The sequence below is a fragment of the Drosophila elegans genome, unplaced genomic scaffold (assembly GCF_018152505.1).
Source record: "Drosophila elegans isolate 14027-0461.03 unplaced genomic scaffold, ASM1815250v1 contig_476, whole genome shotgun sequence".
Lineage (NCBI taxonomy): Eukaryota > Metazoa > Arthropoda > Insecta > Diptera > Drosophilidae > Drosophila > Drosophila elegans.
The window spans coordinates 23,437,269-23,451,752 of NW_024545863.1; the positions used below are offsets into that span (position 1 = coordinate 23,437,269).

The 14,484-nt window shown below is 37.8% G+C and overlaps 1 protein-coding gene across 1 annotated transcript; it reads left to right on the forward strand.

The window, feature by feature from the left end:
• The first annotated feature begins 6,314 nt into the window (after positions 1 to 6,314).
• Positions 6,315 to 7,807, forward strand: LOC108136742. The gene is made up of 2 exons (XM_017258085.2): positions 6,315 to 7,549; positions 7,605 to 7,807. Exons 1-2 carry the CDS (start codon positions 6,353 to 6,355, stop codon positions 7,728 to 7,730), a joined length of 1,323 nt encoding a protein of 440 aa, XP_017113574.1. The 5' UTR covers positions 6,315 to 6,352; the 3' UTR covers positions 7,731 to 7,807.
• Positions 7,808 to 14,484: the final 6,677 nt, after the last annotated feature.

Consider the following 14,484-nt stretch of genomic DNA (forward strand, 5'->3'; position numbering starts at 1 on the left):
GGGTATAAACATCAACGGCAACAGCCACAACAACACAGCCGAACAGACGCAGTCCGTCCGTAAAGTATTAGCTGTAACAAAAAATCGGATATGCCCATCCCTAAAAAGGCAAACAGAAACAAATATGAAAGGGAAAACCACATTTGTCAGAGTCTTGAATACCCTTAATACGTGTTTCGAATTATGGAGCTTTAATAAGATGGCTTAAAAACTATGAATAACTAAGAGAAGAACTATAATTGACTCTACCATAATCTAAATTATAAAAGACGATGTGATTACAAAAGAAAACTTTAAATACATTTAAAAGCTTGTTACATCTATTTTGGTTGATACTTTTGAAAGGTCTTTTTATATCTCATTCAGAAAGCTGTGTTCTAAAATCCTCGATTGGGTATACATGTAGATCATAAGCAAATTTTAGATTCAGCAAATAATATAAATATTTATCTTAATAATTACTGGCAGTGTATCTGATCATTCAGGTAATGTAAAAGCCCAACAAAAAAAAATTAAAAATAAAACAATATAAAAAAATAAGGGATACTAAATAATATTAAATAATTTCAAAATAATGATATTATGAGAAGAGTAAAAGAGCTCTAATATATTTTTCCTTCCCTTTCTGTTTTGCTCTGTGCCGTGAGTTGCTTTCTACAGTATAGTATATAGAGGCATGTTGAGTTGATGTTGATGCTGTCGCCCGGCGACATTGCGGAACCGTAGCCGACATTCAGTCTTTGGGTCTTCGGTCGTGGGTCTTTCGAACTCCCCTCGTGATCCCGCTATCCCCAACTGACTTGTCTGTCTCCTGAGGTCCGTTTGCTTTCATTGGGTTCTTCAGTCCAGTTTTTTGCCTGATCTGAAGCTGCTGCTGCTGATGCTGCTGCCTCAGATTCACACCCTCATCCACCCGCCGTCCAAGTCTGGCCAATCCTTTTTTTGTATTTTAGTTTTTTTTTCACTTTTTTAGCTTAGCTCGACTTGCTCTGGGGTCTCTCGCTGTGGCTCTTTTTATGAATATGAATGGCTTAGCACGCGCCTTTTAAGCCACCAGCTGAGATGACTTGTGGCTTTTCAATTTCTCGTTGTTGCGTTTTGCTCTTTTACTTGTCGATCCACCGTGCTTGGCCCCCTCTTGTATAAACGACTCTCGTATTGATCATTTTATTTCCAGCACTGGGGTTTTTTCATATTTTTTTTTGTGAATTATTGAGTACTTGACGGTCCGTGGGCCTCCGTCTGTCTGTGTTTCTGAATCAGGTCTCTCCTTGGCATAATGACTGAGCGCAATTTTTTGACTTTTTTTTCGCTTTCTTAAGATACTTTTGTCTTAAAAAATCATCTAACGGATGAATGCACTGAAGTAGAAAGAATTAATGATGAATCTGGTCGGTAGAGTACCCACAAGTTGACTTCACGATCTCTGCTCTCTTGCAATTGCCTGTGACAATAAAGTTTCGAGATGTGCGCCGGAAATGAGTAATCAAGATTATGCGATATTAGCAAAAATAGATTTTCGATTTCGGTTTACGAGCATTGATTGATGAGGTGAGACAGCAGCCAAGATCAAAGATTTCCCCGTTTGAGTCAGGATGTTTGTTTGAAATTCGATTCGTTTATGCTCATAACTCCTTCTGTATAAGTCAGTCAAATAATTTTTGGAATGCAATTAAGTAGTGAATTATCGAGCATTTCGAACAGGTGGAAATGCTATACACCATAAGCCAGCGATTTATGAAGCTTTGGTAGCTCAACTGCAACTTGTCACACACGCCACGCATTATTGGGTAGGAAAAATCGGGGAGTATCGCTTACCTGTATCGGTTTTCCACAACAGCAATTCAGAGAACCAACAGTACCGAACTGGGCCGCGAAATGAACTTAATCAAGTAATGACCGGGTTGATGAGGAGCTGCCACATTTCTTTTGCCGTTCCTCGACGGTAACATGAGTAATATAACAGATACAGATCAGTAGCTAGACAATAAAACCAAAGCCCAGACATGGCTTGGCCCATTGCCATTAAAACCGAGTCTCCGTGTCTCCGAGTCCAAGCCCTTCTAATTGGCGCGTCCAGTAAATAAAAATAAAAAGAAAAATTCCCGGCTCTCAAAGTGGGGCATAAAACTCAACATTTTATGTAATGTGTTCATTAGAGTCGATAGCCATTCCCAACTTTCTTGTCTGAATAATTGATCCAATAACACAGTTGATTTTTTACAATCCGGCGATAAAGTTTACTATCGCTGATCGATATTATCGCGAAATAGTTATTAATTGCGGCGTCTGCCCTACGATTTCCTTAACTCTTTTCATTTGTCTCCTGCCCATTTTTTATGCCCATGCGAATTACCTTAATTTGCATATTATAAATCGGAATTTTTATAGATCCATATGGCAGGGAACACAAAAACGTTTTTCTGGTATTTTGTTGATCGGTGGAGATCCCCAGAAAAAAACAGAGAGAAATTAACGATCTATCTGTATTGAAAACCTTTAGGCAAGGCCCATAAAAGTGTTGGAACCATCAAAATGGTAAATGCTACACAATGAAGTTTTGGAAAGGCATCTTGCCCATTTGACGATGTCTTAATTTTAATTATCGGATCAAAGTTTAGGGTATTAGCAAGGTATATTCAAACGCTTTAATGAGCCAACAAGTTTCTAGAAATAAATTAATTAAATAAAATGAATTAAATAATAAATAATAATAAATATTGACAAATTTTTCAAAATAGTTGTACTATAGCTATAAAGAGAGTTTAAGATAATAGAAATACAAGTCGTATCAAAAGTCAACTTACACCAGCCTATAATAGTATTCCAGGGTACCATGAATACCTCATTGTCAGACATAACATTTTATTCCTCCCGCATTTCTTTTCCAAATTAGTATAGAAATTGATGTCAGTTTGATTGCGGTTTTAGGTGTAAATGGCAGTTAGCGTGATGAGAGTGGACTAACCTGGGAAATCTGAAGGGAAGTGGTTGGGCTGTCGTCTAGGGCAACATTGTCTCTAGACTTTGGGCCTGTCTTGTTGGCCTGACAGCTCGACATTAATGCTACACGCACGCCCAGCCAATCCCAAATGCCTGCTGTGGTAAGAATCAAGTCCGGTTTTTGGTCCTCTTCTCGAGTCAACGCAGAACTGTCCACTTTCGTACTTTTAGCCATAAAATCACAGAGCGATGCGACTACAGTTGCTATCATTATTATTATTATTATTATTGAATGTTGTTCGGTGCTGGCGCATAGCATAAAGTAACCAAGTCAACGACTGATCATTAAGCTGCAAACTAAATGTTTGTCCATTCGCATTTTCCGATTCAGTTCCCGCTCATAATCTGGGATAACATTCCGTAAGCCGCTCTTATGATTCAAACCGCATAAATACGTGTTTTATATAACGCAAATTGCGGGCATAAATCAAAAGCAACAAGTGGCGGGAGAATAAAGACATTTAGAAGGAGTACATGAGGAAGTTACTGACAAAGAAGTTCCGAACAAATGGCCAGAGATTTAACGTGATTGATAAAATTTATGCACAGGTAATATTAAACAAAAAAGGTTAGGGTTGACTGACCTGAAAGCAACTTCGAAGATGTCAAAGTTCCGAGAGTCCTGGCGTTCAATATAATGAACAAACAAGTAAATGTTGTTGTGTTTGATTATGTTGAGAGAATGAAATCTCTTTACTTAGCACTAGAGTGTCTGCATATTTTGTAAACAAATAAGGTATGTTAACTAAAAAATACTGATGTATGAACAATTATTATATGCACACTTTTTAAGCAGAAAATAATCAATATACAATGTAGTCATGAACATTCGGAAACACTTTACTCAGATCTTTCCCAAACATAAACAAATGATGGACTGTTAGTTTAAGTTGAGTGTTTGATGTCTCTGCCCTTTGAATATAAATAACATAAATTATTATTTTTTTATACTGTGTGCAAACTGTTTAAGCAAAATGTAGAAAAAAACACCAAATGATAAATTATGATTCAAAACTCAGTCGCTAACCTGAAAACGTCGGTTTCGAATACAACAAAGCAACAAAAATTTGGAAACATTTTACTTAGATATTCCGCAAAAACGATAAGTGCCATTTAACCAATTAAATTCCGAGCACATCAAAGACCTCCCAGTCTTCCGCCTGTAGAGGAATCCTCTCATATTGGCCGACACATCGGGACGACGCCGACAGTAGCTCAAGCTCAACGAGCTGAATGCAGGTGGTAGCCCTGGGGGCCGTCAAATTACCCACGTTGGCCGGTCCACCGATGGCCCTGCTGCTAATAAAGCCGTAAAATTAAACGCCAACAGGCCTGGAAAATGGCCAGTCGATCCGATCCGGCCGAGTCGAGAGGCAGTGATAAACGCCCAGAGATGTTTTGAATTGTTTATTCGCGTGCAAATAATTGCTGCGGCCGGCCAGTTGGGGCGATTGTCTTGGCGATTGGCTGCGCATTGTAATCAGTTGGTCGGGGCCAGCTTAATAACGAGCTTCCCGTGTTGAGCGATTTGGTTTGCGGCCGAGGAGGCGTCAATTGGCCTACCTAATGAGCCGCTAATGAGAAAGCAACGCTGCAGGTCCCATCGATCAACTAGATATATAGCTCACCTGAGCAAAATCTTGATCGTATCCATTCCCAGACCAAATATATAGGGAAATCCAGTTAGGAGGTGGCGTTTCTGAACAAAACTAATTAAAATATTTGCCCAAAATGCCTGGCAAAAGGAACAAACTCAACTGGCCAGCGAAAACGAACCGAATTTCAAGACATTTAAACGAATTTCGGCCAAAACCAAATGAAAACGCCCCAAATGCGGGCAGGCACAATTTGTATCTGTATATCTACGAGTATCTGCAGTTGTATCTGGCTCAGTGGCCCACCCGACAAGGCCATAAACGTTATTTTTTGCGCCGCTGGAGACGGCCCAAAGCTGGTAAATGAACGGAGAAATAAAATATTAAGCACTTGTTGATTGGCCTAGGTAGAGTCGGATGGAAATGTCCACAAATCACTGATTGAAATAATGATTATGAAGAAGTACTTAATTTCCAAACGATCAATTAATAAATAACAAATATGCGCCTACGAAGGATTTAAATTATTTATTTAATTAAGATAATTGACGGTTTTATTTAAACTTTACGATTCCCACCTTTGTTTTTTATATGTTAAAAACAAATTATTTTCAAATCCATTTTACAGTTTATTAAAAAGTACTCAATTTTATGGCAAAAATTAGCATTTATGAGGACTGTTTAGATTTAATCAAAAGATAAGGTTTTTTTTTATAAATTTTTATATAGTTACCAATTTTTTATTGAAACTTTACTCGCACCGTATCCGACAAATTGGTAGCCTGGATTTATCTACCTTTCGCAAATCTAATCACATCCACATCTGGGGTGGGACTTGCATTGCCACCCAACGGCAAACTATTTCTTATTCGCCTCTTCGAATGTGTCCGAACTGTCAGAAATAGCGAAAATTGCAACGGTTGTCGACAACAGCAATAAACCGCAATAGAAGCACAGAAACATTTAATTAACTTGCATCAAAGTTGTTGAAGTTTATTAATATAACATTTCAATTTTCATATTTTCCAGCAGTCAAACGCACGCTGCACACACTTTTTAACGAGTTTGGACTCTGTTATCGTGGTTTTCCCATTCGCTTCCATTGTGAAACTTGTTTTAATCCAAGTCTAGCCAATCACTTAATTGATGCCACAGCAAAATGTTTTGGAAACAAAAGCCGAGATATGAGCAAGCAAGTGTCATAAATAAGATCCCAAGCAACTCGTCGAGCTCATTAGCGGAGAGTTTGGGAAGCCGATCTTAGGAGCAGAGCTTCAAGAAGTGCCGCCGAGTGTCGAGACGACATTAGGAAAAGTCCAACTGGATCGATTGGGCCGAGTGTCCCCGTCGATCAGGTCGGGCCCCATGCCAGGGTCCATAAAACAAAATCAGTTTGAAATGAAAACATATCCATGGCTCGTTAGCCTCCGATCTCAGCAGGGTGGTAGCAATGCCACAAGTGTTAGGTGGAGAGTGGTGCATGAGGAAATTTTCAAGAAATTGTAGCTGAAAAAATTGTGACAAACATTGAAGTAGGAAAAACTCTTTACACTTTTTGCAGTTAACATCGCACCATATTTTTGTGAATCCTTTGAAAACTTGTCGGAAACATAAAGGTTTATACCAATCTGTTACCCTGATTTGTAAAAGAGTTTTCAGAAAGCGTTTATTTTGAAGTAAAAGTTTTATAACTGTACAGTAGGCAAAGAGTTTTACGTAAAACACACACCATTACAAAACATTAAGGCTAGAAAATGCCTTCACCAACCAAGGAGGATAAGAGTAGGACTTTCATGGTAGGAAGCAGTGATTCAGAAACAGACAATGAGGATCTAGCCCTCATACACTTGGTTCTCAGAAAGCTGACTATTAAAGATCAAACTTTGCTGCACCGTCATTTCGAAAAAATACCCGATGCTTTTAATTCCCTCTGGCGAGATCAACACGAACGTTTGGACTTGGGACAAATGCAGTGGAAACTTCATGGATCAAACCTGCATATGTTTCTGCAGGACATGTGCACCGAGTTTCGAAGCGTCCATTTGCGCAGTGAGCAGCTGCAAGAGGAGCTGAACATCCTGGAACAGGCGGGCATCGAACGTCTGGTCCACGTGACGGACTGCGAGATTTCCTGGGGTCATTCGCTGAGCAATAGGAATAAAAGCATACCTCAATGGCCATTTCATGCCCTACCCAAACTCTTGAGCAACCTGATTCATCTTGAGATATTTGTTTCCGTGCAGGCCTGCTTTATTGATCGCTTTAAGAAACTGGAGTCCCTAAAGGTCTACGAAGAGATTTCCAGTCCAGCTTTAGAGGCCATTTTATCCAGTGATATGCCATTAATGCAATTACACTTACTAGGAAATCCCAGCCACCAACTGCTGGGAATCTCGAATTGCAAGCAGCTGAGAAATCTGTTGGTCAACCTTCAAACTTTCTTATTCAATTCGAGTGACATTTTTCAACTGCCGGAGCTCTTAGTTCTAAGGCTCACTCAGCTCGATGAACTAGAAATTAAGACCACTGTAAAAGCCTTATCCAGAGTGATTCAACAAAAAGGCAGCCAGCTTAAAAGTTTTCAACTTAACTGCAACTTCATGGCTCATGCCAAGTATCTAACTCAGATGAAACTAAATCATTGCCTTGGCTTGGATGAACTGGAGTTGGTTGATTGTAAATTTGAAAATCAAGACATGAGTAAGCTTTGTCTGCCCGTTTCTCAGAGCTACGCTATGTTTTGCTATTGCCCCGATCTCATTGATGACCAGCTATTGGATTTTGTCAAGGCCAGTCCCAATCTTAAGGAACTTGTGCTTATCAAGTGCCCAAATCTGACGGAAAGTCTGCTCCATAATGTTGTGAAAGTGCGACGCAGTGGCGAAAAACAGACTCCCTTATTAATAAGAGTTAGGGATTGTCAGAATATTTGGGACTCCTATAAAAAAAATGTAAGATTTTTTTTTCTATTTTTGTATTGGTTTTCTAATGGTTTTTGCTTTTTAGTTGGCAAGCCTTTGGACCCGAAAACGATCTGTCGTCAAACTGGAATGCATAACCGAAGATTACGAACCTATTGACAATGTCCAGTTTATTTTTCACGAATCCCAGCATAGTCCTAATACTTTGTAAAATTACTTTACTAAAGTAAATATATGTTTTCATCAGTCTTTATAGTGCTTGATAGACATATGTAAATTTATTTAATCAAACTAAGCAAATAAATATGTTAATACTTTAAGCAAGTAGAATTTTATTTGTTTTTATTGTTAGAAGCATTTTTAAAAATGTAATTTTTGAACGATTTGATAACAATTTGATTTAAGTAATCAAACTTAAAGATCCTTCGATCTTTGAATCCAAAGGATGCTTAATCTTGACACATATAATTAATTAATTATTAACGCATTTTAATCATATCATACTATATTAAAGACATGCATTAGTGGGACTTAAATATGGGATCAGGGGATCGATCGCTAAGCCCATCCATACATTCCACATTAAGAAGCTAAGCCTAGCGTCTTGGCGGTAATTAATCTTGGGTCTATCAGGTGGCATCAAACCAGTCTGTATGGACTTCTCCTCTTGCTAATTGGCCGCCTGCCATGTGGCGATTTGTCATAGTCACCGACTCCACCACGCATGCGCCACGCATGTGGCACCCGCCCACCTCTCCTATCGCCCCCCTTCGATTGGCAAAAGCCACACGCAACAGCTACACGATATTCAACAAGAAAATTTGTCATATGTGACGATGGCTTGGCTTTTCGCTTTTTGCCTCTCGATTTTTCCGCATTTTGTGCGTTTCGGTGCTTTGGGCTTTGAGCATTTTGTCATTGGCGACCACCGTTAAGGAATGCAAACAAATTTGTGAACATGACGCAGTTTACAGCTCCACAACTGCGACTGTCGCTGTGGCCACCCATTGTTATAATTATTGGGCGCCCGTGTGCAAGTGACAATTTAGCTCTGCTTCCCTGGCTTTTTTGGCCAGGCATTTGTGCAGACAACAGTAAACAAGCGAAATGTGTTGAAAGTCGTTCGAGGACAGCTGTTTTGGTCGGACATTACAAGGAGTTGTGACCGAAGAGTAGATATAAATTCATTGAAATTTAGTTTTATATATTTTGAAATAGGCATTAATTGAATACTGTTATCGGAACTTATTCTTTTACACATAGCTTATTTTTTTTTACTCTACGTTAAACTCAAAATAACTGTCCTTAAAAATATGTATACAAAAAAAAGGGTTTTAAAGGTAATTTTTTTTTAATATTGTTTCTTTGGTTATGTTTATTGGTTTATTCTGCAATAATAAGATGAAACAAGAAAGAAAGCAAACTTCGGCAAGCCGAAGTTCATATACCCTTGCAGCTATCGCAAGAATTAAATATTTTTGAAAACATTAAAATTATGATTTACTTGCGTATTTAAACCATATTTCTGAAATATTTAACCATTGCTATATGTCGAAGAACTAAAAAAAAAATTTAAAAACAGCAAAGTTATAATTTTTTTCAATTATTTTTTCGATTGTTCCTATGGGAGCTAAATGCTATAGTCGTCCGATTTTGATGAAATTTTAACCATAATTCTGAAATATTTAACCATTGCTATATGTCGAAGAACTAAACAAAAAATTAAAAAACAGCAAAGTTATAATTTTTTTCAATTATTTTTCCGATTGTTCCTATGGGAGCTATATGCTATAGTCTTCCGATTTTGATGAAATTTTAACCATAATTCTGAAATATTTAACCATTGCTTTATGTCGAAGAACAAAACAAAAAATTAAAAAACAGCAAAGTTATAATTTTTTTTCAATTATTTTTCCGATTGTTCCTATGGGAGCTATATGCTATAGTCGTCCGATTTTGATGAAATTTAAACCATAATTCTGAATTATTTAACCATTGCTATATGTCGAAGAACTAAACAAAAAATTAAAAAACAGCAAAGTTATAATTTTTTTTCAATTATTTTTCCGATTGTTCCTATGGGAGCTATATGCTATAGTCGTCCGATCCGGCTCGTTCCGACTTATATACTACCTGCAATAGAAAGACAACTTTTGGGAAAGTTTCATGCAGATAGCTTTAAAACTGAGAGACTAGTTTGCATATAAACGGACGGACAGACGGACAGACGGACAGACGGACGGACAGACGGACGGACAGACGGACATGGCTAGATCGACTCTACTAGTGATGCTGATCAAGAATATATATACTTTATAGGGTCGGAAACGTCTCCTTCACTGCGTTGCAAACTTCTGACTGAAATTATAATACCCTCTGCAAGGGTATAAAAATAAAGTTGTATGATTTTTCACTAAATATTTTCATTTAGTGGTTGTTGAGATAAATTGACAATCAATCCATAGCGTATCCAAAAATTCGAAAACCAACACAGTCTCCAAAGTCACTGTCGTAGGGCCACGACGGATGATCGAAATCCGAGTCCCCATCGTCATCGCTTAAGAAGCCCATGTCATTGTCGGATGTAGATGATGGACTTGCACTTTACTTGTTTCTTTGGTTATGTTTATTGGTTTATTCTGCAATAATAAGATGAAACAAGAAAGAAAGCAAACTTCGGCAAGCCGAAGTTCATATACCCTTGCAGCTATTGCAAGAATTAAACATTTTTGAAAACATTAAAATTATGATTTACTTTCGTATATGTTTAAAAACATTGAAGCTATGATGATTTGCAGCTCAATTATTTGATAGTTATTTTATATATTTTTATTATTTTTAAGGGAGCTATATGATATAGACGACCGATTTTGATAAAATTTAAACCATAATTCTGAAATATTTAACCATTGCTATATGTCGAAGAACTAAACATAAAATTAAAAAACAGAAAAGTTATAATTTTTTTCATTTATTTTTCCGATTGTTCCTATGAGAGCTATATGATATAGTCGTCCGACTTTGATGAAATTTAAACCGTAAATCGGAAATATTTAACCATTACTAAATGTCGAAGAACAAAACAAAAAAATAAAAAACAGAAAAGTTATAATTTTTTTTCATTTATTTTTCCGATTGTTCCTATGGGAGCTATATGCTATAGTCGTCCGATTTTGATGAAATTTAAACCGTAAATCGGAAATATTTAACCATTACTAAATGTCGAAGAACTAAACAAAAAATTGAAAAACAGCAAAGTTATAATTTTTTTCATTTATTTTTCCGATTGTTCCTATGGGAGCTTTATGCTATAGTCGTCCGATTTTGATGAAATTTAAACCGTAAATCGGAAATATTTAACCATTACTAAATGTCGAAGAACTAAACAAAAAATTAAAAAACAGCAAAGTTATAATTTTTTTTCATTTATTTTTCCGATTGTTCCTATGGGAGCTATATGCTATAGTCGTCCGATCCGGCTCGTTCCGACTTATATACTACCTGCAATAGAAAGACAACTTTTGGGAAAGTTTCATGCAGATAGCTTTAAAACTGAGAGACTAGTTTGCATATAAACGGACGGACAGACGGACAGACGGACAGACGGACAGACGGACAGACGGACGGACAGACGGACATGGCTAGATCGACTCGCCTAGTGATGCTGATCAAGAATATATATACTTTATAGGGTCGGAGATGTCTCCTTCACTGCGTTGCAAACTTCTGACTGAAATTATAATACCCTCTGCAAGGGTATAAAAATAAAGTTGTATGATTTTTCACTAAATATTTTCATTTAGTGGTTGTTGAGATAAATTGACAATCAATCCATAGCGTATCCAAAAATTCGAAAACCAACACAGTCTCCAAAGTCACTGTCGTAGGGCCACGACGGATGATCGAAATCCGAGTCCCCATCGTCATCGCTTAAGAAGCCCATGTCATTGTCGGATGTAGATGATGGACTTGCACTTTACTTGGATAATCCCTTTATGCACTTTATCAGGATGCACCCGGATAAAATTTGCGATTTTGGTGCCTAGGAAAAAGGTCCCTAGCTTGAGAGGTAACTCTCGGTTCATCTCCTTGTTGGCCATTTCCTCGTCCAGAACATTGTCAAAGAATATTTAAAGTGTTTTAAAAAAATTGTATTTACATACATAAATATAACTTGATATTTGACCTAACACGCCTCTTTCCTACTGATTTTACGAACACGTCTCGCTCTAAAATCACAAAAGCTTTTCTTACCATAATAACTTTTGCGACCTCTGTCTGCCCTCGGCCCTCATTGCTTCAGTCGGTGCGACTCTGAGCCAGTTTCGGAGTGGGGAATCCGACTTGGCCAGATCCCTGAGCTCGGCCACTAATTCGTTTTCACACTTTTCATGCATCGGACAGGTCGAAATAGCTGGCGGCGCATTGGCAGCGCCTAATTTCATACGCCAGTCTTAGATCGCGTCCCCCTCTGCCACACAGAAAGAAAATCTGATGTGCTGATAGTCAATCTTATGAATTTACCAATATTTGAGAACATAGACCATTCGTTCAAAAGTGGCAACCATTTTTTTTTAAAGGATTTAATATTAAATGATTTCCTATATCAAAATGAGTTATGTATTTATCTTATACCATAAATGTGATTATGATCAGACAAGTTTTTCTCGGATAAAGCGATTTGGCAGAAAAGAAATGGATTTAAAATCCTTGCCGTTCTGAAAACATGATCAATTTGGCTTATTTTTTTCAGTGCATATGGCACCCGTTTCCAGCCGACTAATATTTATATTTGCCCTGCATTTCTCACTCTGCCGATTGCAAGCGATTTGATAAGCAAATGGAAATGCAGTTCGCGGGAGAAAGAGAATAGAGCTTGAGGAGGTCGGGGGAGGTGGGGCGTGGTGGGGCGTGGTGGAGTAGCGGGGTGGAAGGAGGCCAGTCAGACGATGGCGGCGAAAGGTGCAAATAAATAATTTGCAGTAGCCAGGCGGCGACCACTCGACGACCCACTGTTGGCCTACCACACCACTCGCACCACTCGCACCACTCCGATCCACTGAAAGCGACGGCCAGACAAATATTTTATTGCAAATTTGCTGATATTGGACGACAGGCGGCCACTGGAGCAGTTTGTAATGCTGCTGCGGCTGTTGTCCGGCTATTTTGCATATTTAATTTATTTTATTGAATATAGGCAAAGATTTAGTTAGATATGCGAGGATGGATTGTGGAGTTTTCGTTATGTTCTATTGTTCACCTTAAATTTTTTAAAATTTTAATAAGTATTATTATTTATTATCACATATTTGAGTTAATCCTTTAAAAAATTAAAATACAACCCTGAGAAAACTTTGGCTTAAAATTATTTATGTTTCAGATGGTTTTTATATTTTGTTGAAGAAACATATGTATAAAGATCAGCCTGTTGCGTGAAATCTAAACCAAATAGAGCAAATACAGGTGGTCTTAGGAATTTTGGAACATTTGGAATTTCAGATTTGTTTTCCAGAAAATCTTAAGAGGTGTGTGTGTGTGTTTCCCAAACCACCCTCTCACTACTCTTTCCTATGGAAACCATTGCTCCCGCCATCGGGGTGGCGCATAATTGCCATCGGATTCGGACGCCGTGGAAGGAGGAGGCCCAGCGGGCTATGAATTATTAATTGCCGTTGATTTGCATTGAGATTTGACCGGTCCGGGATCATTACCGGGACCGGCAATCTTAGCCCGCATATAGTGTAAACATAATAATCAACGGGCATTATATGCCGATATATGGCGAGCGGCAGAATGCGCTTTTGCAAAATGGCCGGCGGTCAGCGCGGCCCCCAATTGACACCTGAGCGGCCGAGTTGACTATTATTGCTATTATTGTGGCTGCCGCCGATGCAGTTGCAGCTGTAATTGTTATTTATGCACTTGCATTTAGCCGCGTGTAATGGCATGTGGCCACAGCCATGCCCCCTGGGATGGGCGTAACGCCAGCAATTTGCAGTGCTGCGAACGCTTACGTAACACATCCAACGGCCTATATAATTGTGGGGCAAAGCTAGGTACAATAATGCGCAAAATTAAATTGGATTGGCCTATTAAATGATGGAAAAAATTATTTCGCGTATTGTTTAAGAATTACTATTAATCAATAAAGCAAAAAAAAAAATCAAATATAGATTTGTAAAATAAATTATATATTTGCTCAATAATAATAAATATATTTTTTTTATAAATAAGTTTTTTTTTTATTTTGTTTTCTAGCAGAGTCTTGAAATTGTTTCTTTCATTTCGTTATGTCGTAATCACAACAAAACATAAATTATTAACCATCTAAATAGATTTACTAAATTTTAAAAATTTAATGTAAGTACAAATGTGATAAAGCTCTTGCTTTTTAATTGGTTAACTTTCGGTCGTGTAGTCCTGTTATATTGGACTAAATAAAATTTCCTTTCAAGATGGCTGCCGCGAAGAAGTGAAAAAAGAGCGTAAATCAAAAATTTAAAATCGGATAAATAAATAAACCTCCCATACTTTCTGCGCAGGGCACACGAGCTTAAGCGTACTTAAAAAAAGTTTCAATCCCTGGAATCTCAAAGGGATAAACAGAAAAAGAAGGAACAAATAATACAGCAGCTGCCCTCTTTTGTTGTTGCACTTAAAGTCGCTAAGACGCGGTGTGTTCGCTTGTCAAAATTGCAGCGGCATTCAGGATTTTTTCTTATGTTAAGAAGCCACAAAGAGATGACGCAGTTGAAATGGCCAAATGAATTAACCCTTTTACTTTGCACACCCAGTGGCTACAACAACAACAATGTCTGACTCTGATTTTTTTATGTTTCCTGACGTTCTTGTAGCTTTTGGCCAAAACAAAGATTAATCTACACCCTAAAAGAAATATTCGATTCCTAAGCAAGTATATAACAAAAATTTAATTTCTACGGAAAAACCATAAGCATAAAATTATA

Coding starts and splice junctions, on each gene's coding strand:
- LOC108136742 (XM_017258085.2), top strand. CDS start 6,353: ATGCCTTCACCAACCAAGGAGGATAAGAGTAGGACTTTCATGGTAGGA. Junction 7,550..7,604: donor GGGACTCCTATAAAAAAAAT/GTAAGATTTTTT, acceptor TTTGCTTTTTAG/TTGGCAAGCCTTTGGACCCG.